The 12,373-nt window shown below is 53.6% G+C and overlaps 1 protein-coding gene across 1 annotated transcript in view; it reads right to left on the bottom strand.

Moving 5' to 3' along the window:
• Window positions 1-1,383: 1,383 nt before the first annotated feature.
• The window catches only part of DPF3 (double PHD fingers 3), a 290,669-nt gene continuing 279,679 nt past the window's right edge, over window positions 1,384-12,373 (bottom strand). The window contains exon 11 of the mRNA XM_025295255.3: window positions 1,384-12,207. Coding sequence (XP_025151040.3) covers window positions 12,137-12,207 — 71 coding nt within the window. The 3' untranslated portion in view covers window positions 1,384-12,136. The remainder of the gene's footprint in view (window positions 12,208-12,373) is intronic.

Raw genomic sequence — 12,373 nt, 5'->3', positions numbered from 1 at the left:
ATCAGTATCTGATCTGTATATTAGGTCACTTTCCTGGGCCCTAAGACCCATTGCCTCCCTGGAAGCCCTCTCTCAAGAAATGGTGGATTGAATCTGAGATGCAAAGCTGGTTCCCCGGGCTCAGAGCAGAAACATCACATTCCCCTACATGCAGATCCCCTGTGTTTATGCCATCTTTTCCTGCCTGAACTTGGTTACGAACCTGAGTCTCCCAGTGCTGGAATGAGCAGCTCAGCACTACCGGCCCAGCTCCCACCTGAGACCATCCTGGGTGAAGGCCTGGCCTTTCCGCTCAACAGCCTGTGTCTGCAACCATGATCAACGTCCCCTCTGCTAGAAAGAACTGCCCCATACTCCGCTTCTGAAAGGAAAGGCTGAAGGTGCGTGATGACATTGCAGGACAGTGGAACATTTAATCATCAGACCCCGTCTTTCCCTGCTGCATGTCCTTCTGTGTCTTCCAAAAAACACAATAGACTCCAACTAAAAGCACAGTGACTGAGACCAGAAGTCCCTGCTTGTGGTCGGGCTCCCCAGACGTCCCCTGGACTGCGTCCCTCTTATGTCGTATTATTACCTATGTGGTTTGTAAGCTCCATGGGTGTGGGGTCTTGATTCTCTGCTGTATCCCAAGTGCCTAGCACATAGTAGAAGTTTTATTTACTTATTTACCTTGAATGTGTTTAGACTGACACCCAAGTTGTAGCCTCCGGAAATCACTTCCACGTTGTTCAGATCCTTCACCCAGAGGCTGTGCCTTTAAGGAGGTTGCTAAGCAGGCTGGGGACTCTGGGCAGACTTGTCTCCTGTGAACTTCCTGCCCTCACCCAGGGCAGCCATCTCACTGCCTACAGGCGACGACCTGACAGGGGAGGAGCAGTGATTCATTTGGTTTCTAGATTGGTCCTGAGCCTGAGGTCTCTCTTTCCCCCACTGCTACAACCACCTCAGCTGTGAGTCATCTCTGAATCAACGGCCTCACCTCCCCCGGAAACTTCAGGGGCTTCTTCTCTTCAGGATGTCCTGCCATCTTCTCAGAGGACTCATGAGATGGCGCTCATGGTGGAGCTGCCTGCTGTGCCCACGAAAGCTACCATGACTGTGGCTTCACTGGAGCTTGTGTGTGATGGGGTCAGAATTCCATCCGCAAGAGCAACTGGGACCCGGAAGACTCCTCGCCTCTGGAGTCTCCTTCCAACCTGGAAGCTCCAGCATTTCCCTGGAGCCTAGCACACATGCACAGGCATGTAGTCCCACTGGACACCCCAGAACGAAAGGGGTCTACTCACACAGGCTCTATACATTTGCAAATGGTTTTTAAAGATGGGGGGCAGCAGGGGGCGTGGGAAGGTGGGTGGGGAGAGAAGAACCAAAAATTGCCAAGAGTTTTAAAACCTTTTATTTGTTTACACATTCTCTAAATTGCAGACAAAAAGATTCACTACATAGATCGTCAACACTGCTAACCAACCACAGAACAAGATACAACCACAGCAAGTAAGGGACACGGCCTGTGACTCAGTCTTTGTGGAGGTTCAAGGGCTCCATGGAGGGGCTGGGATGTCCAGGGGTCCTCAAGATAAAGGCTGCTCGATGTCCACTTCCCATTGGCTACGGGACTTGACCTCTCCTTGGCGCCTCTCCCAGAAGCCAGGTCAGGACAGGAGGAAGGCAAGGGGAGAGGGCGGCATCCTGGCTCACAGGCAGCCCTCCCATCAGCCCTCTTCTGAAAGAAGCAGTGGACCTGGCTTTCAGACAAGTCCTTTCCAGTGGATCCAATTCCAGGTGTGGGGTGCTTCCCACCTGGAGATCCTCCTGGATGCTCACAGTACACCCGCTCTCTGGGGAGTCACAGAACCCACGTGTCCTCTTAGGACGCTGGGAGATGTAGCACAGCCTCATCTCCAATACTGAAACACTGAGAGACGTTGTAATATCCCTCAGACAGGGCAGAAATGTCACAGCCCTGTTCACAGCAGGAGCCACGAGAGTGGGAACTTAACACACAGGAGAAAGGAGCACCCCCAGAAGACAGAGGAGCAGAGTGGGGCACACACCTACGGCTGAGACGACAATCACATCACACCTGAAAGAGGCTGTGGGGTGGGAGAACGGGGGCTTTTGTCTGTCTGTTGCTGTGGTGGCTTTTTAGAGGAGCCAACGGAGATCTCCTCAGGCCATTACAACTTCCTAAGTCTGGAGCCCTTCTCTCTAACCTCATGAAAGCTGTGTCTACCTCAATCCTGGACATTGTCTGAGGTACTCGAGTGGCTCAGGGCTGGACCACTCTAAGTTCTCCTGTCAGCAGGAGGTAATGGGTGTTGGATCCCAAGGTCCAATGAGGAGGGAGTTCAAGGGAGCATAAAAGGAAGACCTTTGTTAGCAGGCATTCCTGTTGCTGGAGATCAACTCTCTTGGCCATTCATTTATGACTAAGAGTTTTACAAAGAGTTGAGGCAGGGCGAGTAGAAGAGTAGGGCTTCCCAGATGGCTCTAGAGGTAAAGAACCCACCTAACAACTCAGGAGATGTAAGAGATGCGGGTAGAAGAGACTAGAAGGCATTTTGGAATAATGGGCATACACTGTGAAAATGGCCTCCTCTCTTGTGACCACACCTGAAGAAGTGACACCCAGCTTGCCTCTTATCTGTGGGTCTAGAGGTACAAATGGACCCTCGGCAATTGGAGATCATTGGAACATCTCCAGGGGCCACCTTTCCAACCACAGCCCAAAGCAATCCGAGGATGGTAAATTCCTGAAGCTGTGAGGCACAAGGGTCTCTTCACCAGCTGGGTCAGGCAGTGTGAAAGTTCAAGGAACCCCTTCCCAGGCTTCTCATGCTCTCTCCTCAACCAGAGCCTGCACAGGCCTGAGCCTCCTCCCACGACACTGGGGCCAGTGTCCCCTCCTGTGGGACCCCCTTCAGCCTTCCTACCCCTGGGGCCACAGCTTATCCAGAGGAATCCCAGGAAGACATCAAAGCTGCCACAATCAGCCTCTCTCTGAGGAGAAGCACAGTGGGACTTCAGGCAGCTAGAAGAAAATCAATTTATCTTCGTTTCCTGGCAGAGATATTCCATTTCTTGGCTCTCAAAGGGGAATGTCATCAAAACTGGGCTTTACAACTGCCCTCGGTCTAAACACATTTGGAAAGCGAGATGCAGACCCAATTGAGGACTTGTTGTGACTCTTGATCCAGTAGACTGTGTGATGTGGATGGGACGGTCCCTCCCCCAGACTTCCACTTCCTAATTGGTCCAGTGGGTCACCCTCAGGCTGAAAAGGGGTCTGAGCAGACTGTATTCTCAGCCTGCTCAGAGTAGACTTGAGTAGAAGAGGAGGGAAGACCATCTCGGGGCTCAGCTCACTGGGCCAGCAGCGTCCACCCTTCATGGAGCTGGGGGTAGGGGAGAGGGTTGGTTGTGGGCTCAGGGTCTGAGGCTGGCTGCCTGGGGGAGGTGCTGCCAGTCTGGCCTAGATGGGATCCAAGTCAGATGGCCTTCCTCTCTCTCCTCCTGCCAGCACAAGAGACTGCTGAAACTGGTTCAGTCAGAAGAGCCTTGCCCAAAGGCTTTCAAACAGATGGGTAGATCAAACCCCAGAATGCACTTCGGGTTCTCAAGCACTTTAAAACCAGACCCCCAGCCAAGCATCATGAAAGCCTCATGTCCCTGACTCTCCACAGAGATCACCAAAACCACCTTCTGGGACCCATTGCTATCCAGGGAAGAGCATTTCCCAGAACCTGCCCAGCGGAGGAGGTGAAGGCTGCTTTAGGCCAACTCTGAGCTGACACCAACCCAGGGGCAGATGCGAGCCTTCCCCTTAGCCCAGGTGCTCAGCCTGAAAGCCAGTTTGGGGCAGCTTCTTCAGGGAGTAGCTAAAACCTGGAACCTGGCTGTGACGTGTGTAGAGGAAGGGCAAGCTGGAGCAAATAGCCAATTTCTGATGCTGTCAGACAGTGGGAGTCTAGTGGAGCATGAAGCTCAGATCTGACGAGCACCTGGCCAAAGGAGGACAGAGAAGGTTTACTGAAAACAGCTTTGACATGCCCTCCCCACCACCTCTAAGTCAGAAACGCTGTGCAACTGGGACAGCCTGGCTGGGGTCTCTGTGGGAGTCCACCCAACCCACGCATGAGGCCTGTGTCCCACCAATCTTCATCTCTGCTTCCTCCAGTGGGGACTGGACAAGGCCATTGTGAGGGTCCCTTTCGACCTCTGATCAGGCCCTGCCAGTTGCACCTGCCTGCCCATCACCCAGTGGCCCAAAGGCAGCTTCTGGAGGCCCAGGTTCTGAGTCCCTCCAGCTGGTGACACACTCCAGCCCAGGTGCCTTCATCATCTCACTCCCGTTCCTGTTAAGGATGCTCATCTTCCCAGGGCAGCCAGTGCTTGGGAGACTTAAAAGCAACCGGGCTGATGTCAACTGCGCTCCTCTCCCCCAGCCCCAGAGGGTGAGAATAACAGGATGCCTAGGCCTGCTCATCTTCTACTGACCAACATATGTCCTAAACAGAGAGACCAAACACACGCATACCTTCCCTGATGGCACGCCATCTGACATGTGATCAGAGTGCCTTGAGGGGGTGGAATTTTAAGGCTGAAAAGCAACTGAAAGGTTGGGCCGGGATGTACTTTATTCCTCCAGACCCTGTGGTATCTAGCATACTGCCTGGCCTGTAGTACATGCCCCACCAAGTGTTTGGGCTGGTACCAGCCTGCCCAGCAGTCCTTCATGGCAGGCAGGAAATGTGTTCATGCCCCTCTGGAGGAGAGATGCCCAGAGTGGGCAAATGGAGCAGATGAGTGGTGGGCACAAGGATAGACACGTTCCATTCCCTGGTCCAGGGCACGAATGTCCCCTAAACATCTGAGCATCTCTTGCCAAAGTGTGACTCTCTGCCTTCCCAAATGCCACAGGGGCCAGATGCATCGATGAGCCAGGACCCTGCCTCCCTACCCTGCCTCTCTCCAGCCACCTGCCCCCACCGCCTCTGCTCGGGGATAACTGTTCTATGTTTTCATGCTCTCACTCACATATTTGTGTTTTCCTTTTTTTCTTCTAGTACCTAATTTAGGCCTTCAACTACATGGTGAAAATGTGCAGGGAGAAAGTGTTTTCCTTTTCTTTGGGGCTACTGTTTCTTTCCACTACCACTCCATCCTGCAGCATCCAGCCTGGCAGGAGGGAAGGGAGGGATGGTGTGGGAAGGGAGAAGGCTGGGTAAGGAAGAGGAGAACCTATGTCTCGGTGGGGAATGATCATAAAAGGGCAAAGTCAACAAAACCACAACCCCAGTGTTACCCAGAAAATCTTTGCATCCTTTCAACAGAAAGCAGAATCAAGACTTTTTTCCAGGTCCCCAACTATTGCCAAACATCTCCCCCAAGGAAGCAGAGGAGAGGGATGAGAGAGTCCTCACTGCCAATGACTTTCCAAGTGCAGGGATTCCTTTTCCAACTCCCTGTGATTGTGCAGGGGCTGGAAGCTGGGGGAGCTGGCCTGGCAGGAACCTCAGGGAAAGAAAGCATCTGGTCTGGTGGCTTCTGGTTACCAGCAGGTTCTCCTTCTCATTCTGGAGCAACATAAAGGTTTGCTTTGGTTCCCTAAGCCACAGGTGTGTGTGTGTATGTGCATCTGTGTTCTCATCATCCATACTAATAACATTGATAGGAATTATAGAGATGCAGAGAGACAAGCAAACAGGATGCAGTCTATATGAATACAACCTGAAGGCTTGAGGGGTGTTGCTGAGGGAGAACAGAGATCTTAGGGGCTCACACCCCCACCCCTCATTTCCTACGATGACTGCTTACCCTCTCTCTTCCCCAGCACAGCAGCATTTTTTTTTTTTTTTTTGCCATACTGGGTTGGTGCCGTCCTGAATGGCCGCTTTGCTCGCTGCCTGGGCTAGAGGTCATGATTAGTCATTATATCTCTGTCGAAGAGGGTTCTGGCTGCCGGCCAGTCCCGGTCCCTGCCTTCCTCTGGCCTGCCTGGGAAATGTCACCATCAGCACAAATGCTTCCTTCTCTTGGTGGGGCCAAAGAGGGGGAAGGCCTGCAATGCCTCTCTTTCAAAGCACTGGGGTGAAGAGAGGGAGGCAGTTGGGAACAGATACTGTGACCAAGGGTGTTCCTGGGCCCTCTGACCCCTGTTCTGCGCCCCCTCAAAGCCTCCCACCCAGGACCCTGGGGAGTTACCTCAGGTCTCAGTCATCTGAGGGACACGGGCAGGGCCCCCTGAGAGCCCAGAGGGAGCCTCCTCTCGGAACCCGCCCCCTTCCAAAGCTTTCCCAGCACACAGGGGGCCTCTGTTCCTTCTGGGAAACCACGACCCTCCCCCTGACAGTTTCCTGGAGGTGCTTCCTGTGGCCTCTCCTCCCAGCAGCCTGGGGAGGGCGCCCTGCAGCCACGCCCTGCCCCGAGCAGCTGCTGAGATGCTCAAAGGCCGGCTAGCCCTGCTCCCGCAGCCAGGGCACCCGGGCGGGCGGCACCCAAGGACAGCTTCCTGTCCCTTTGGCCTCCCTCCCAGAACAATTACCTCAGCTGTCCCGCCTCCCTAGAAAGGACCCAGCTCCCCACGGTCAAAGCCCCCTCAAGCTCCCTGGAAGGCCCTGAACTAACCCACCTGCTCTGCTCTTTCTACACCCGGGGCTGGTGGCTGTGGAGAATCGAGACCAGATCCCCAAGCCCTGGGAATGTTCAGGAACTGGGGGAGGGGGGAAGGGGGGAGTCATAACCCCGCTGATAGCTGCAGAGCCCTGCCTCTGACCACTAACCAGTTAGACCTAGGGAAACCCACAGGGCCATGGGGCTGGGTGGGGAGACCTGAAGGCCTGAGGCAAATGAAAGCATCTGTGCTTCCACCCTCTTCCCGACTCACCTGGTGTCCAGGGGAAACTGGGCTAACTGGGAAACCAAAAACGTCCTTTTGGGGATGGGAGTAAGATCCTCAAAAGGGGAAGCAGACAACAGGAAGAAGAGGAACCCCATCCAGCTTGCTGGGCGGTGGGGAGGACTGGCCAGGTCCCCCCCTTTCTTTGGGTCCCAGCTACTGGCCAGCTGGGCTTGGGGACCGGGTCAGGGAGGGCCTCCTGGGCCTGACGCCTCTGGAGGCCACACCTGGCAGTCCTCCACTCCCAGGGTGGCAGGCAGTGACCCAGCCTGGCCTTTGCTACCACCGCTTTCTCCACCACGCCCCACCTTCCATCCAGACCAGGAGGACCTCAGCAGCTCATCTCACTAACGAGTGTCAAAGGATGCTTTTTCTATGGGGTTGGGAAAATTCACGGCGATCAACCAGGAGACCCACTGTACCTCCCACCTCCAGCTGGGTGAAGGGCATCACTCCTGCCTGCTTTGGTCTCTGAAGCGCCCCACCCCCAACCCAGGGGTCCAGAGGCCAGGGGGTCTCAAAAAAGGTAGAGTCGGCTTGGTGTCCAGAACTGACAGAGGTTGGGCCTTTGGGAAATAAACAAACAAAAAAACATGTTACCAGAATCTTAGGCCTTTAGGGAGAAAACAATGAGTTATAACAACTCTTTCTTCTCATGCCTTCTAGTTATTTGGGTGCAGGATTTCTTCCTAAGGGGAAGCCAGGTTTCTGGCCCCCTCCTCAAAGGCCTTCCCCCAGCCCCAATTCCTTCATTTTACTTTGCCTAAAGTGAAAATCTTTGACCCTTTCCACTCCTTCCTCAGGGCCGCCTCTTCCTCCCTCTCCAGGGATGTGAGCCTGCTCTAGGTGACACCAGCGTCCAGCTCGGAAAAGGAGGCAAGTAGGGCCTCCATCAGGAGTGTGAACTCAGCTCTGACCCAGGAAGCCATGTCTCCCGAAGGTTGGGACACAGGCACACCCTGAGCAGGGGCCCACAGTGGGTGGCAGGGGAGAGCCTGGGGGTTCAGGGAGTGAGAGAGGAAGGGGGCTGTGGTCCCAGAACCTGCATTTGGACTGAAAACCTCCTAGGGGGCAGAGAAGGGGGTCCTTAGGGCTCCCCCCTCACCTCCTACACAAGGACTCAAAGAAGATACCAGAGGCCCCTCTTCTCTGAGTCTGGAAGCCTAAAGGTGCCCATAATTTTTCTTCAAGAGCATAGATCTATCTCTTAAATTTGCCCCTATAGGAAGAGTAATAATAATCATCTCATTTTTCTTCCTTAAAATATCTGAACTTTTAAAGGGAAGGGCATAAAGGAATCATGCTGTGTTCAAAGCACAAAGACTCAAATGCAGCATGAGCGTAAACTCTCCAGGGTATCATGAAACCATCACTGTGAAAGCCAAACCCTCCCCCAACCTTAAACCTGCTCTCCTCCCCAGCTCCGAAGGAATCTGGCCTCCCTCCCACGGGCTTGCTATCCTGGTTGCTGACAGACTGAGCCAAGTCCAGGGAAGCAGCTGCCCCCGAGGCCTGTGCAGGCCTCCTACCTGACTCCGGGGCAATGACAGGAACAGGGGCGCCTTTGGACCGGCTGGCTCCTGCCTCAGGGGCTCTGAGTCAGTGTGGGGTTGAGAAAGAAAGTCAGAAGGTGAACATCCCACCAGGGGCCTTGTCTCTCTATTTCCTCACTCTGGTGCCTGCACTGGACTGGCTGCAGGCCCCAAAGGCAGCGTTTCGAAAATACCTACAGGAAACAGAGGGTTTCAACTTCCAGCTTGGACCCCGCAGCTGCACCTCCTCTCTGGCTAGCGGGAGCCACAGCATTGGGGGGAAGCTGAACCAGGGCACCCTGGCTGTGCCCGGGGTTTGAGCTGAGAGGCAGCAGCATCCTTACCTCCACATGGTGGCCTCTGCAATGACAGGTGCTACCACGGTGCTGGGGAGGCCCCCCCCTGCACCCCCACCAAGGAACCCAGGCCCCGTGCCAGGATCTTCAGCAACATTGCCTCTAGTCCCAGAAAGAACCCTGCTGGATAGGCCAGATCCCCCTCCTCAGATGTGGAACATGAGGCCCAGAGAGGTTAAGCCATCTCCCCAAGTCATTTCTGCTAGAAACTAGCAGAGCTGGGCTTTAAAAACCAAAGTTTTTAAGCAACTGTTACACTGAACTGAATGACAGCCCTCCCCAGAGGTCAGAGCCCTCTTCTAGGCTGCTCTGACGTTATAGAAGGGAGTATCTTCATTCCGAAATCCCCAGCCCCAGCATCCTCACCTTCCACCACAGATCCATGCTCAGTCACAATATTCTTGTCACAGGTTGACCTAGTGACCCTGACCACAGGCAGCCTGTTCCTTAAAACATAAACCCCCTTTGGTCAAAATGGCGATTTCAAGAAGGCATCTAACCTTGGTTAACTCACACGAGAAAGTGGGTGTGAAAATCATTTTGGGGGTCCCTACCTGACAAGCCCAGCTTTCCAGTGATGACTTATATAACATTATGCCTTTTAAGACTCCTGATATCACTGTGGAACAGGCAGGACACGTATTATCTCCATTTCACAGAAGGGCAAACTGAGGTTCAGAGACATTAAGTGCTTTGCCCAAGGTCAAACAGCTACTCAATGGCAGGGGTAAAACAAAAACCCTGAGCATCCATATGCACCCACGATTTCAGCTCATTTTCTGGGGCTCAAAAAAAGAGCAGTTGTTGACCAACACCTTCCTTTTTTCAATACACAAAGTGATCAGTGTGACCATGATTTTTGCTTGCAGTATCCTGCAAGTGCCATCTCACCAGCTGGCTTTGCCATCCCCATTTTCCAGATGGGGGAAACTGAGGTCCCCAAAGAAGGGATTGGGCCCATCCTGCAGGCAGTGAAACTGAAAAGGGAATTCTGGGCCTTCCTGATGTTCAGTGCAGAGTCCTGGCCACCCTCACCCCTGTGGAAGGTTCCAGCACCTTCCTTGCTCTGCAAGACTCAATCACACCTTCATAGCTTCTGTGGCAGCCAGCGTGTCTGGAGAAAGAACACAGTCCCCTCCCTCCCTACCCATCAACTGTGTTGAGGTGGGGAACACTCTCCAAAGAGGGTCTGTCACATGCAGGGTCACTGTTTTGGTTTCAGATTTGCTTTTTTAAGCTTTTAAGCCATTTGTGACTTTTGCGAACAGCTTGACGACTTTTTTCCTAAAATTAAATCAAAGTGACTTTTCAAAACCAATAACCAGCCTTTGAGGATGCCCACTTTGGGTTTTGTGGGAGGACAGAGAGCCAGGGCAATCAGGGGAAGAAATCTGGCCCTCCGATGTGACCCTCTCGGGTAAACGGATGATGGTGTGACCACACGGCAGCTTCCCAAACCCTCCCTGGGCCTCCAGAATCCAAAACGGGTGCACCAACCAACAGGGGAAGGAAATCCCTCCAGAGGAAGATGGAAATCCAATCTGGTCAGCCCTTTAAACGAGATCATTATGTACCCATGGAACTCCCTCCAAGGCCGCGGGCCCCTGCAGGAGACTGACCTCCGCCTCTGGCCACAGGTCACCCTGCAAAGGACCCCGGGAGAGACCCACACAGCTTGGCTCCCCGCCAGGCTGCCCCGGGTCCACTGGCCAAGAGCAATTAGCCAGGAAGGAGGGCTCTTGCCAAGTCCTGGCGAGAAGGCCGCAGCCGGGCAGAGGTGGCCCAAGTGGCTGGAGCCTCTAGGCCTCTGGAGGGCTTTTTTCAGGAGCTGAAGGTCTAAAAATAACCTGGGCCTTTGTTGTAAGCAGCCAGACCACAGAAATGGAGCTGATTTCAAGGAAGCTGAGCACACGTGAGGCTCCGGCTCACCGAGACCTGCCCTTTGGGCAAATGATTTTTCCAGAAATGTGTCAGTTATTGTGTGCTGCTGCTGTGGCCACTGCTGCGGAGATTCAAAGGTGGCCGGGCCTGCTCCAGCCCACGGGGCTGACTTCCAACACAGACTTCTCAGCATCTGAGCGCCTCCCCACCTCTTTCTTCTCGACACATTTTTTTTTCAAAGGGAGAATCCAGCATGGACTGGGGACTTTGGAGGCAAGAGCAGCCCTCAAGCTGAAGGTTCTGCGTGATGGTCACCCTGGTCATAAATAATCATATCATCCCAGTTATTTGTTTAGGGAATCATCATTTCTTCCCCCATCCTAAAACTCCCAGTCAGGTCTCAGCAGACAATGGCAAACGTACATGATGCAGAAGGAAGGAGTTACTCGGGAAAAGGGATCCGTGGTGCCACATCAATACTGAAGGGTTTCTCAGAGCTGCAGTCCTCAGGACCAACATTCAGATTCTTGATCTGGCAGCCTTCACTCACCTTCCCGGGTTCTTGGTCCACCAGGGAAAGCTCCAGACCCAGACCAAGTGGAAGGCAGAGTCTTGACCTCTTCAGAGCTCCGCTGTGGCCTGTCTCTCCTCAAGGATGCCCCAGCTCTGACAATCTGGTCCCGGGCAAAGCCATTCCTGATGGACAGCAAATACTGACCAGCTGTGACAGGGCCTCAGAAGTACCTTCATGTGTTTGCACCCACCTCTCATGTCCTCCCCCTCCTTCCCCAGCACCATCTAGAGACCCCCCCGGCTGTCACTGATATCACTGGATATCTGCTGGGGGTGCAGAAAGCAGCAAAAAGTTCTTCTTCAAAGAGACGGGGGTACCAGGAGGGATTTCAGGGCTTCATCATCTAGATGGCCTCCAGGTCCCGAGTCTAGAAATTTCCAGGGAGGCTTGTAATAAATAAAAACTTCTCCGCAGCCCTTTGTTACTCTGCTGAGTTCGGGATGGAAAGATGAAGCTGAGGGCAGGGAGGCTGTGCGAAGGGTTCTTGGAACACGATAGATATTATGAAACACCAAACCACACAGGAGTGACGGGATGGGTGGTCACAAAATGGGACCTTAAAATGGGGAGCCAGTGAAAGGGCCCGGTGCTAGGATAAATGTGAGGGAGGGTCCACAGGACTGTGGCTGGGGTCATTCTTCAAGAATTTACCATCTTTCTGGCAGAAACAAGGGGTGGGGGCTGGCTGAAGAACGGAAACCTGCACGTAGGAGGTAAGCAGACACCTCGCCCCTTGATGCCCTGTGTCCGTATGCTCTGTGGTTACTGATTGGCGTTCCTCCTTCCAGTTGGTCTGTCTGGATATATGGGAGTAGGGGCTTGATCGGGTTTGAATTGGGCTCTGCTTCAGCCTCTCCAATGGCAAGTCACCTTATATGTGTGACCGGGGACCCTAGGCCTGGCAGCCGAAGGCTGAGGCTTTTTCTTTGAGCAGCTCCCAGCATAAGTGGCAGCTCCAGCTCCCTACAAGAAACGAGATGGCATTACAAGCAGCCTCTCCCCAAGCCTCAAGCCCCGCCCCTTGGCCCTAAACTTTTTATCAGCCCCATTTTATTTTGATTTTCATGATCCAGAGACCTAGTCCCAGTTCCAAAAACATGCTGAAGTCTGTCCCTCAGCAGAACAATGC

The sequence above is a fragment of the Bubalus bubalis genome, chromosome 11 (assembly GCF_019923935.1).
Source record: "Bubalus bubalis isolate 160015118507 breed Murrah chromosome 11, NDDB_SH_1, whole genome shotgun sequence".
Taxonomy (NCBI): domain Eukaryota; kingdom Metazoa; phylum Chordata; class Mammalia; order Artiodactyla; family Bovidae; genus Bubalus; species Bubalus bubalis.
Note: the sequence above shows the minus strand (reverse complement) of the source record. Positions and strands in the feature narration are given on the sequence as shown.